This window comes from Polyodon spathula, chromosome 18 (assembly GCF_017654505.1).
Source record: "Polyodon spathula isolate WHYD16114869_AA chromosome 18, ASM1765450v1, whole genome shotgun sequence".
Lineage (NCBI taxonomy): Eukaryota > Metazoa > Chordata > Actinopteri > Acipenseriformes > Polyodontidae > Polyodon > Polyodon spathula.
In genome coordinates, this window is record NC_054551.1 from 15044710 (window position 1) to 15057591 (window position 12882).

Here is a 12882-nt window from a genome sequence, read left to right on the forward strand (position 1 = left end):
ATCAATAGAAATTGACTGAATAGATTAGACTAGGCTACTAAAAAAGCCGATTAAAGTAGATGTAAAATATAACATTGAATTTATAATTAACTCATTGGCTACCCAGCAAACAATGAGAGAATCTCCGCCCACAAAATGTTAGGACCAATGAGATTCAAGAGACGTGTTTGACCAATTAGAGTGGGTGGAGTGAAGCAAGAGCACCCTTAAGGAAAGTTGCTGAAGCTCTTACTGAAGTCAACAGCGGTGTGGTACAGGACAGAGACTTATCCATGTTGAAGTGTTTCACATTGGTGCTAAAACGCCTGGAGCCGACAGTATGTAACTAAGTTTATAACTTACTGGAATCGAGTTTGCTTTGATTTTAAGAATACAGCAATTAGTTTACAGAAACAAATTAAGGGACATTTTTCATTTTTGCCCGAGTTTTATTTTTCTTTGGTAAATATGCATCTAATCAATCTATAGTAATCATTAATTTTCAGTTTTTAGTGCTGAAGTGATAGTGATCTTTTGTTTACACCCGTTCGGATTTTGCTTCACCAAATGCTCAACATGACAGAGGATCAGGACAAAGCTCTTCCCGATCCACCTTGCAGCCCCACTGGAACCATCAGTTCCCTGTCCCAGGAAGATTCGGATTCCGACGCCCCGTCTTCGCCAACAGGATCTGACGGGCACGGACCCCAGAGACTCCCTGGGATCAGAAAAAAACTGGACAGCGATGAAGACGACCGCTTCCCAGCCTGCATTAGAGACGCGGTATCACAAGTCCTCAAAGGCTACGACTGGTCCCTTGTGCCAGTACCAGTCCGCGGAAACGGATCCCTGAAAAACAAACCTCATGTCAAGAGACCAATGAATGCCTTCATGGTGTGGGCGCAAGCTGCCCGGAGGAAACTGGCAGACCAGTACCCGCATTTGCACAACGCAGAGCTCAGCAAGACTCTTGGGAAACTGTGGCGGTAAGCTTATTAAACTGTGGCGATAAGCTTATTTTACTAACTTGTGCATAGTCTCTATAATTATTGTGATAGGTATTGGCTTTGCTATGTAGACTAGACTATTGTCTAGCTTGTTTTGAATTCCCAAGACATATTCCTTGCGTTTGCTTTGCTCGATATATTTTAATACGTTACAGCACGGACACTTTAACTTGTGCTGGTTTACCATTTGACTCTTGTAAGGAGGCTCCATGTCAAATACTGAGCTTTTTTTTTTTTATACAGAAATCTTTATCTTTTTTTTTTTTTTAAAATACATAAATACATAATGACTATTCTTGTTGACTGTAGGCTACTGTACATGTTTGGATTCTGGAGTTAAATAGTCGTGATTGTTTTTTGTCCAAATAACCACCAACTGCAGTACAGAAAGTTATTGTAATAGACTAAGATCCAAAAATAAGTTAAAGGTCTACTTGCTTAAAATGCAAATCAATTAGAAAGTAATCAAAGGCATAGTACAGCCAGTTCTAGGAAATACCAAGTGTGCATCATTTAGTCGTGCCTTGTGTTGTGTTTAGTTTGAGAATGTCAGAATGAAACAGAAAAGGCACAGCAAATGTGACCCAAATTGCCTTTTATAGCACGGCTATACTTGAATATTCTGGGTTTATTATCCATTTCTACAAAGTACAATGCAATGTACAGGAACTTCATATGCTATTGTGCCTGGGTTTGTGATAAATCTTTATTCATATCAGCACAATGGGTAAATGAATGCCCTTTGTTCACTTTTTGGAAGTTTAAGATGTTTAAGGTTGTCACTTTTTTTCTTACTTTAGTGTTTAAAATCACAAGTAATAAATATTTGCCTGTTGCTTTCTTGAACAGTTTATTAAGTGAGAGTGAAAAGCGCCCCTTTGTGGAAGAAGCAGAGAGACTGAGGGTCCAGCACAAGAAAGATCACCCCGATTATAAATATCAACCTCGGAGGAGAAAGAGTGTGAAGGCAGGGCAGAGCGACTCTGATTCGGGAGCAGAACTGAGCCACCACCCGGCCGGGCAGCTGTACAAGGCAGAGCCCGGGCTGGAGGGCTTGGGAGATGGGCTAAATCACTCTGAACACACAGGTACACTAAACACCAACCGTTCGGACAAATCATTCAAATTAACAAAAAATAAAAATACACAAAAATGATCCTAACAAATATGTATGGAGGGTTTCAATTGGTCAAATAAAATGAAAGCTATTTAGTCTCAGTAATTTAATTTGTCATAGTCCTCCCAATAACCAATACACATATTGGGCCTAATGATAGAAACTACTTTTTAGTTTAGTTTTTTTATTCTTGTTGGATAGGTTACACATCATATGAAACATACAAACTGTTTTTCTCATAATTGTAATTTTTTAATAGCTACGGGTAATTTGCGGCTATAATTGTCAATGCAGTGGACAAAAGTTGCATTCATTTGACTCCTTCAGACCACTAAATTGGTGAAAATGAATAGGCATCTAACATAAGCACTGACAGAGAGAAAGGTTTATTAACGTTGAGGTAAAAAAACAAAAAGAAAGCAGTTGACTAATGCAACAATACTCTTCTGGCCCCCAGCTAATAAAGGTCTATTGGGGTTTTGGAGTTTTAGTTGTTTTTGTGTGTTTTACTTTACAGTCTCAAATATGGAATATAATTTAAAGTGCTTCCATATGCACAATTCATAAGTGTTTTTTTTTTTTTTTTAATGTATATTAGGCCGTTTCTTACTTCTTTTTTGTTCATTTTCACAGACCCAATACATTATAAGGAATGTTTAACCATATGCATTAGACACAAAAAAAACAAAAAACAAAAAAATTAAAAACAGCTTTACTTTTTATATAGGTCAAACCCACGGCCCACCTACACCACCCACCACTCCTAAAACAGACCTTCACCATGGAAATAAACACGATCTGAAGCATGAGGGCCGGCGCCTTGTCGAAAATGGACGCCAGAACATCGACTTTAGCAACGTGGACATCTCGGAGCTCAGCAGTGACGTCATCAGCAACATGGAGGCCTTTGACGTTCACGAGTTTGACCAGTACTTGCCACTGAATGGTCATGCAGCCCTGCCTTCAGACCACGGCCATGGGCAGAGCTCCTCCACAGGGGCGTACAGTGCCTCCTACACCCACTCAGGTGGAAGTGGGGGGCCAGCTCAGATGTGGAGCCACAAAAGCACCATGTCATCATCTTCCTCAAGCAGCGAGGCCGGCCAGCAGAGGCCACACATCAAAACTGAACAGCTAAGCCCAGGCCACTACAGTGATCAGTCCCACAGTTCTCCGAGCCATTCTGAGTACAACTCTTACAGTGCCCAAGCCTGTGCGACGACAACTACAACAGCCTCATCCTTCTCCAGCACTCAGTGTGACTACACAGACCTGCAAAGCTCAAATTACTACAACCCTTATTCCGGGTACCCCTCTAGTTTTTACCAGTACCCATATTTCCATTCCTCACGTCATCCATATGCAACGCCTATCCTCAACAGCTTGTCCATTCCACCAGCTCACAGCCCCACAACCAACTGGGACCAGCCAGTTTACACAACTCTAAGCCGGCCCTAGAGAGATGCTTCTTTACTTCAGTTTTAGACTTCCAAGTCTTCCACAGTTATATGCACTAATGAAGGAACTGTTCCAATTTCCAAAGTGCCTGCTGACTACAGGACACCTGTAAATGGTAAATTAAAACCCCATGATCCTTAAACTGTGCTTTTAATGAAGAAATGTTGTTTATGAAGGACAAATGTATTAGTCCTCTGTGAGGACTTAACAAAAATATTAAACAAAAGAAAAATATATGCGAGTTGAGTGTTTTGAATGACCCTTTTTATAGGGTTACAGTGCTCTGGAGAGGCACCTTTTTGTTACTGGGACCAATATGCACCTGATTTAACCAGAATTCCAGTAAAAAGCAGGAGACCAACAATGAGGACCAACCTATTTAATTTGTCATGACAGTTCTTTGAAACAAGGGTTGACTATAAATGCTATTTTCTGAAGTTGAGGGGGTTTATTTTTGGAGTCTGTTAAAATATATATTTCTGTATTGTTTCTCTCAATTAAGTAATACGAGTAAGAAGTAGAGATCTGAGCTCCAAATGTCATTTAATAGTGGAGAATTTTCTGTAAACTGTAAACATATTTTTTTGAACGACTTTCCAGTGATTTGACTTCATAACGGCTGATAAAAGTTACAGCCTGCACATTCCTTCAAGATAATTCAAATAAAAAAAAAACATGCAGATGATGAGCATAATATAGACACATTGAAAAGTATTTATTTGGAAACATAAGTGGATATAGAAAGGTTAAATCAAATTGCTGTTTCAACATTGGTGCAAGCAGAGACCAGGTGGTATTTATGAAACTGTGAAACTAAAACTCTCCACTAAGTTGTTAGACACTTTGCGTTGTATTCAGGCAGTATTAGCATGCTGGTTATCATGTAGGACATCAGTGCTTTTTAAGGCATGCTAATGTTTTATGACTACAAGCTTAGTTTTAGATTAATATATGTAGGTGTTATATTTCTATGGTTACTATTGTATGCTGAGCATATAATAACGTCTTACTTATGCAATGCTAGCTTGTGCCTTCAGCCTATTATGCAGGTCTAAAATAATTTTTAGAAAATGTCTTTTTTGTTACTTTTTCTACTCTCCATTTTTCCTAAAGTTATTTTTTCAAATGTCTTTCTTTGTTTTTTATACAAAGGATACCAGAAACTTGTTTTCATGCATTCTAGTTTTCTGTATAAAGTTTGAACAAAATGAGATGTAATGTTACCAGTCTTATGTTTTTACTAGACAATTCTCACCATGGACAGTTAACTTTTGTGCAGCCAATTTTTTGAAAGGTATATATTTAAAAAAAAGGGAAAAAACAGCTTTTAATCATAAATCTTGTATTTCTTTTAAGATCAGCTTAAACAGTGCATTACCATAATGGCGTGTGAATTTCAAAAACCGCAGAAGGTACCATTGGGAAAGGAAATGGTATATGTCAAATGTTTTGGGAGACTTCTAGTCTTTCTTTAGGTATGTATACATAGGGCACTATTGAGTGTTTAGTAGTTCTGGATGATACATTGCAGATTTATGAATGCTTTGTAAATAGAGCCATTAAAGGTGCTACAACTGCTGAAAGAATTCCCCCATTCTCACCCGCCGTGCACTTCTGTTCACTATGCTTATCTCACATGTGTTGAAAGCACACCTTATAGCAAGCGTGTATTTTATTATATATTCAAAAATAAAACAAATCATACCTTACTTTAAGTAGCCTGTCACCATTTCACCATCTCAGCAGTGTTTTCGTGGGTCTACGCATGTCAGTCACTGGGGGAAGCAAGGGAATATTCCCTTTGCAATAAAACCCCTGCTCTGGGAATATTAATTAATTGATGTGGATGGAAAATGTGGGGACTAGCCCCCCAGTTCAGATATAAGGGCAATCATGCTGTATCTATTTAGTTTTTGTTTCACTCTAAATTCACACATAGTGCCGTTGAAAATGCATTATAAAACACTAAGAAATGCTCAATCTACATGAGTAAATTGTCACAGTAAAATGGCTGCATTGGCTTAGGCAATCTTTACATTGTGACTATCTCAATTAAGACAACACAACACATATGCTTAAAAATATCCCTCACCCAGCACGGGTTTGAGTTTTGGTATTATTGGTATATTTCTGTGTGATATTGATATATCCCCAGGTTATCACCACACAGTCAGTCCCTTGCTGTCCTCCCAGAACCCATTCTTAAGGAGCTTTTCAACATCCTGCTTACTGTGACCTGAAGGCTACGGTGTCAGGGGTCCTCTGAGAAGTCACGAACGCCACTGGGAGTTGTTACATATCCGGTCTTTGTTCTGATATTATTGAAACAAATTAGAAGCTATTGGTCATTTTGGCATAAAAATAAATGTGGGTGAGGTTAAAATTTACATTCCAGTTATACATTAAAAGTTTTCAAAATTAAACAGATTGCATTTGTTAATTTACTTTAGTTACGGACATCAATTATGTAATGGTTTAAAACTTTGGTTTGAAAATTTTATTCATATATTCTATAAATCTTATTTTTTATCGTAGCTTTCTCTTAAACGTTTCTATTTCTGTAGATATTTTTTTATGAATATATTTTATTAATATACAAATCTAGAGATGACTAAAAAAATAAATAATAATTACTTGGTTAATTAAAAATGTTCAGCTGGATTATAGCTAAATGAAATTGGGATGTCACAAACCAAAACGTTTGTCTACTTTCTTTGTTACAAGTTTTACCTTAAGAAATTGGAGCGACAACTCATCCCATTGCTGACTGCAACTAGTTGAATGTTGGAGCAGTTTGGATCAAAGGCATGCAGGTCATGAGCCCCTGCTCTGTCCCAATTCTGAAATGAGCTGCAAAAGAAATGATGTCCTTTATTTTCATGGGTTTTTTCTAACATCCTTGTACACTGAGCAAACTCCTAAACTCCCCAAAGGCACCAGTGACAAGCCTTGGGTTAAATCAGGCCCATATTGAAACGACAAAAAATATTCCTGCACTGAAGCTTGTTACAAGAACTTACTTCATACTGCACATCCTTAAATTGAACAGATCGGTTCTGAAGGTAACTATAAATTAGCCTGGCTATTGAATTTACCTGATGAAAACAAAATATTTTAGGTTCTGTATTATATTATGTTAAAGCAAAGTTTGCATATCTTTTTATTAAGTGGTGCAAGCATTATTGCATAGGAGTAATATTACTAACACATAATTACAGTAAAAATATAGCTGTATTAAACTTTATACCATGTTAAATATTTAAATAAAAACTTATACTGTTCATTACAATATACAAATGTATTACTGCAATACATATAATGAAAAAATCATATATCATTTAGAATCACTTACTATTCATTCTTTATGGTACTATGGTGAGTTGAGAGAGTATAGCGTTCAAGCTCTTTACCACAGAGTTTCTGCATATAGCATTTTACAGCACACAGTGCACACAGTGCAGTCTTGTAACTAACAGCTGCATCCTCCCTTTTTACTTTCCCTCAGTCTTTTTGCCCACACAGCAGCTGCTGTGAATTGCAGAATGAATATTTGACTTTTGGAAATAGACACTGGTGATTTACAGTGGTCTTATGGATCAAGGACTACAACTGCAGAATACAATTGATGCAGGACACAGAATGATAAGTGAATCTGTTGGTGCGCCAGTTTATTGTAAAGTAAATAAAAGTTTTGAACAAAACAGAAACAAACACTGAACTCAAAACAAAATGTCACGTTGGCTAAAACAGACAGACACTAAACTCAGAACAGTGAACAAAAAACAAGTATCGTGCACGCTGAAATCCAACACGAATAGCAATTGTTTCAGTTTTGTAAGTTCTACACTCTGAACACCAACCCCATTTGCGTGAAACTCACTCCTTTATGCAGCTGTGCCGAGACTCGATTACTAATCAATCATTCAATTGAATCTCTGCACAGGCTGCACGTGAATTAATTGTGCACTGCCCGTGCCCCCATACAAATACCCATTTTAATCTGCACATGAATTGATTGCGCAATCCCTGTGCCTAAATACAATTATACATTTTAAATCACCTGTGCTACATAATCCACACTTCATGCACCAATATACACATACATATAAACATCCCACAAACAACTTAAAACACAAAATACGCACAGGGGCGGGGCTCCCTGCCACACCATCTCTAGCAGATGGTTTGCAATTTTGACAGTTATATCAGCAAGTCTGTTAGTTGCAGGAAGGCAGGACCCTGGACACCATGAAAAAATATATTGAACCCTTCCCTCACTTGCATATTGGTGCATTTTAATTCTTTAAGAATGCACCAATGAAAAAACAAAAAACTTTACGTATGGGATAAACAATGATTTGTGTTGAATCGGTAAACAATAATTCACTGTTTCGAGTGCTGTTATTTTCTTATTAATTCAACACTTTGAATTGTTTATGCCACTTAAAACATTTCTTCCAAACTGGATTTGTTTTTTGCTACTTTGTTAGCTTAGTTCAAACAGGAATGTTGTTGTGTTGTTATGTGTTCCTTGGAGGTAAAGTTATCACAGATAAAAATGCATATTGCAAGTGAAGATAGTGACTATGTTTTAGATGTAGAACATGACAGTGCCATTAGAAAAATAAAAATGCAGAAAACAAAGAAATGTGTTATTTTGTGGTAAACTGTGTACTGCACTTGCCCGGACTGCACAAATGATTTTAGCTCAGAAAACAAGCAATAAATTGGGTTATCTAAAATTGTAGACACGTACGATTTTGTGGGTGAACTACAGTTTGTCTTGTTCATATTGATTTGTCCAGTAGTCAATCACAGCATTGACAGCATAACATTTTCTGATGTTACACAGTCAAGTTTTGGTACACATACCACATTCTGATGATGTACCACTTTCTGTCCCTGCATCGGGAATGGTGTATAAAGTTTGTTATCGTTTTTCCAAACCTAAAACAGTTAAAAAACCTAAAACAGTTAAAAGACCTAAATATCATTACCAACGCTCGCTTTTGGAGAAGTACACAAGTGGGCTGTAACTTTTCTTTTTTAATGTATAGTTAAATTACTATTAACAAACAATATAAAATGCTAAACTGAAATCGCAAGCCCTAATACTAACGAACTAATTGTTGAAATGATTGTTGTGTATTGAAATGGCATTCACTTTTCTGTTGAATTATTCTGATTGGTTTTGTTAATGAATCAACAGTTTTCTGTTGGGTTCGTATCACTAGCTTGATTAGGTAATCAACAATATATCTGCCCCGCACTCCCCTTTTCTTCAAAGCCACTCAGCCACTTTTAGTTAGAAGATTCGTACAATGAGTAAATCATTACTGTAAAGGCTAACCTTTGTGCACCACTATAGCCTACCTAGTCCAAGCAATTTTTACAAATCAAAGGGAGTAGCGTGGGTGGTTGGCAGGGATGGGGTTAATTCTTATCCCTGCTGAAAATATGTGAGAATGTTTAAAGAGATAATTTAGAGAGCCCAGAGCTCACTCTCGCTATATATATAATGTAACACAAATCCACAGAGAGAAACATTCCTGTTTTTTTTTTTTTTTTATTTAAAACCCACCATGATAGTGATAGACTTGGGTGAGGGATTTTCTGTTTAATTTTGTGTTCTTGTTTTTGTTTAAAAAAAAAAAAAAAAAAACGTTTTAACGTTTTTATTTTGGCTCAGTGAGCTGTAATGATGGGAAAAGTGAGGCATCTTGAACCACTAAACCCTCTGAATCATTTGGTTTGCAAAAAGATTCAGAGCCGAAGCACGTGAAACACTTCATGCTCTTTAGTGTCATCTCTTGGTAGATCTGCACAACTGTGTGTAAAGACAGCCACCTATCTCCAGAGAGAAGGCATTCAGTAAAGTGGGCAATTGCACTAATGCTCAGAGAAGGCAATATGTTATTTAGTGACATTTCGTACACTTCTGACATACAATATCAAGCTATTAAACAAATCGATTCAGTGTAAAGGAATATTTAAGTGTTTTTTCTAAAGACGAAGCTCAGCCATTTTTTTTTTTTTTTTTTTTTAATTGCCTGGAAAATATTTTACATATCAACCACACATGAGATTAACCAATAAAACCTTCTTAAATAACCATACTGGAAATATAAAAGCTCTTGTTGCTTGAAATAAGACGGTGTAATTTGACTTCAGCAACCATAGTGTGTAAGATGGTGTGTTAAGCAGGATATCTTGACTCATGTTTACAAGCAGACTATTCAGTGGCACTCTAGCTATAAAGTACAGAGGTGGAAAATAGTGGGTTCGGATCCCTGCTGTTTCCATTTTTAAAGAAATTGTGTACGCTGTATCCTTTACACATTTATAATAGATTTAGGATTTTTTTTTACCAATAATGTTCATAAAGAGCTCTGTTTGTACATACTGTGAACGATATTACTTCACTCGGGTTTGTTTCATCCTTTTAATGCAGACCCAGACGCAGGATTTTAAAGTTTTCAGCACTTCCGTGTGGGATCTATGAATTTGTATAGAAATATAAGAGAATAAAACAAACACAAACTTACTAAACACTTTATTAACCACTGGATGGCTGAGCTGTTTACCAGTCAAAACAACAAGAGTGCTTGGTTTTCCAAACTAGACACAGACACACACAGACACACACACTTGTTTTTATTACATGGTGGGGACACATGTCTAGAAGAATCCTTGTAGGGACACCACAAAACCCCTATCAACAACACAACCAATTAGGTGTGTTTGGGTGTTTGTAACCATAATTAGAACTGGAGATTTTTAATTAGACCTTAAAACAACAGATTGACATTTTACCACCTTTTGGGGACAGATTCAGGAATTCCTGATAACTGAGGACTTCTTGATGCACACACACACACACACACACACACACACACACACACACACACACACACACACACCTTGGTAGTGTTATTAAACCTTCCATTTGGGGGCATTTTGTTATATATTTCAGACTAGTTGCATGAATAATATTTATTAGCACATTCCCCAAACATTATGAAAGGGAATAATGTGCAATCAGACTTACAGGTACATGATGATATAGGTAAACAGTAAAATAATGTATGATTTAAGAAATACTGCATTTTAATTGTGTTAGTCCATTCACTATAAACTCTCACACAGTCCCAAAAATTTTAAAGGAGAACATGTATAAGAAAGGAACATATTTATTAACAAATGAGTATGTATTACACTCTCCACATTACCAAACAAAAATGTTTAACCAACAGACTACTGTTCATTGGAATGTATTTCGCAAAGTATAGGCAATTTATAATAAAAAAGTCACCAAGTGAATCAATTAAAAGACCCTCAGTTTTAACCACAATTTTAACTTAGAGGAATTATTTATTTTTATATAAACTGTAGTATTTGTTTGTAGCAATGAGCTAAAATGCCTACAAGGGCATACATTATTAATGTAACAAATATATGAAGCAAACTTCACTACAATACCTTGCAGTGGTTGTTAGCTAGTTGGGCCCAAATCCTGCAATGTAATGTATTGGAATGTCTGCTAAATAACTACTATCGTGACCTGAAAAACTGAGATTATATATATATATACACACACTTTAGTAAATGATGGATTTTCTGTGTAACAGTTATGTAAAGTGCAATGCAGTTTAACGGAGGAAAGAAAATATAAATAAATAAAATAAACCTTCAGCACTGCTTTTCCTTGCATGTCGTAATGCTTTTCTTTTAAAGTATGTTAACTTGAGTAGTTTGAATATAATTTAAGCTTTTTATTCATTCTTTTGTTAGAATTTGCAAACTATTGCTGGTGTTTGACTTACGGGTCTGAACTTGACACTAACCTTAAATTGGCAACTCAAAGTGAATTCTCCTATTCTGCAGAGACACTTTAAAGCAATTCTTTGATTCCTTTCAAACCAGTGCTGCTAAACTAAAAACTGTTTTGAAAAATAAAAAAAAAAAAACATTTTTTAAAAGTACAGTCAGTTAATATATTTCAAAGCAGTGGTTATTAACCCTGATCCTGGAGTCGTGTCTCCCCCCCCCCAACTTGATCCATCAGTTTGTTTATTTTTAAAACACCCGGACCGACACTAAATCACACTCTGGGGATACCAATTAGAGCACCATCTAGTGTACGGAACAAGTCTCTGTGTCTTTCAAGGATGTGCATTTTGTCCTGCTTCTCTGTAACGGTATCCCATCACTGTTGTTGTTGATGTCTGAACTACCTCTGAGGTGTCAGGGACATAATCATCTTCTCTGTTATCCAGGCTATAATCGGAGTAGTCAGCAAAGCCATCAAGAATCTTCTTATTCAGCTTAAAAATCTAAATAATATATGAATGTTTACAAACTAAATACAGTCTTGAAGTATCGAAGCATACACTGGAATGTTGGATTTAACACCTGGAAAGATTTCAAGTAATAGTAAGAATAACCAAAAGATAACAAGATAATTAAGATTTTAGACTTAATATATCAGATTTGCTTAACCAGGAATTAATCAAAGCCTGATACATAGTGTCTTATAAGCTTCTTATTATTCAGCAAGAATAATTTAGTATATTAAACATAAAATACATAATTAAACATTTAAAACAAACACTTCAATACAAAAATAACAATAGCTTCATACTCAAACTGATGCACATTTACTTATTTCTCCCATTCATAATACACTATTGGAAATTCTAGATGTATAAGTTGATTAAACTGTAGCTCACTATGACACTCTGTCCTCCCCAGTTCTGGTGCATGAGGATCTGATTGGTCACTGTCCTCTGAAGACAAATGTGTAGTTTCTGACCCACTGTTTTCATTGTTTCTCTTATAACACAACTAGCAAAACTGAGGTCAATGTGAAGTTAAAAAATAACAATGAACCACTTAAAAAAAGATGCTTTTATGATTTCAAAAAATTAAAAGTGCAGTAATAATGCTGAAAACCTACACGGACAATTGCTGAAATAGAAATCCTGGAAAATAATTCCATTAATCTACACTTGCTATATTCCTGTGCTACAAATACTTTAACACACGACAGGTGTTTTAAAAAACATTGTACAAAAATACATATATTTTACAAAGCTAGTTACATTGGTAGTCGGCATCAAGAGAACTCGCTGCATGTCAATTTTAGACTGTTAAATATGGCAGAAGTAGAAGTTTTACTTTACCTGTCTGGTGCAAGAACTGGCATGGTTTCCTCAGCCACCTAGATCAATTAAAAAAAATAGGAAAAACTTAATTGAGCTAAACTGAAAAAAAAAAAAAAATTCAGAACTTAAACACCAAGTAAGTAATTAACTTTCAAAA

The 12882-nt window shown here is 36.1% G+C and overlaps 1 protein-coding gene across 1 annotated transcript; it reads left to right on the forward strand.

Moving 5' to 3' along the window:
• The first annotated feature begins 237 nt into the window (after nucleotides 1-237).
• Nucleotides 238-6007, forward strand: LOC121331291 (transcription factor SOX-8-like). The gene is made up of 3 exons (XM_041278579.1): nucleotides 238-965; nucleotides 1836-2074; nucleotides 2831-6007. The coding sequence occupies exons 1-3, from the start codon at nucleotides 547-549 to the stop codon at nucleotides 3559-3561; spliced, it is 1389 nt and encodes a 462-aa protein (XP_041134513.1). The 5' UTR covers nucleotides 238-546; the 3' UTR covers nucleotides 3562-6007.
• The last annotated feature ends 6875 nt before the right edge of the window (nucleotides 6008-12882 follow it).

What these genes read in the sequence shown, in the direction of transcription:
- LOC121331291 (XM_041278579.1), top strand. Translation starts at nt 547, where the DNA reads ATGCTCAACATGACAGAGGATCAGGACAAAGCTCTTCCCGATCCACCT. An exon ending in ACTCTTGGGAAACTGTGGCG is followed by an intron (nt 966 to 1,835) that starts GTAAGCTTATTA and finishes TTTCTTGAACAG; the next exon opens with TTTATTAAGTGAGAGTGAAA. An exon ending in AAATCACTCTGAACACACAG is followed by an intron (nt 2,075 to 2,830) that starts GTACACTAAACA and finishes CTTTTTATATAG; the next exon opens with GTCAAACCCACGGCCCACCT.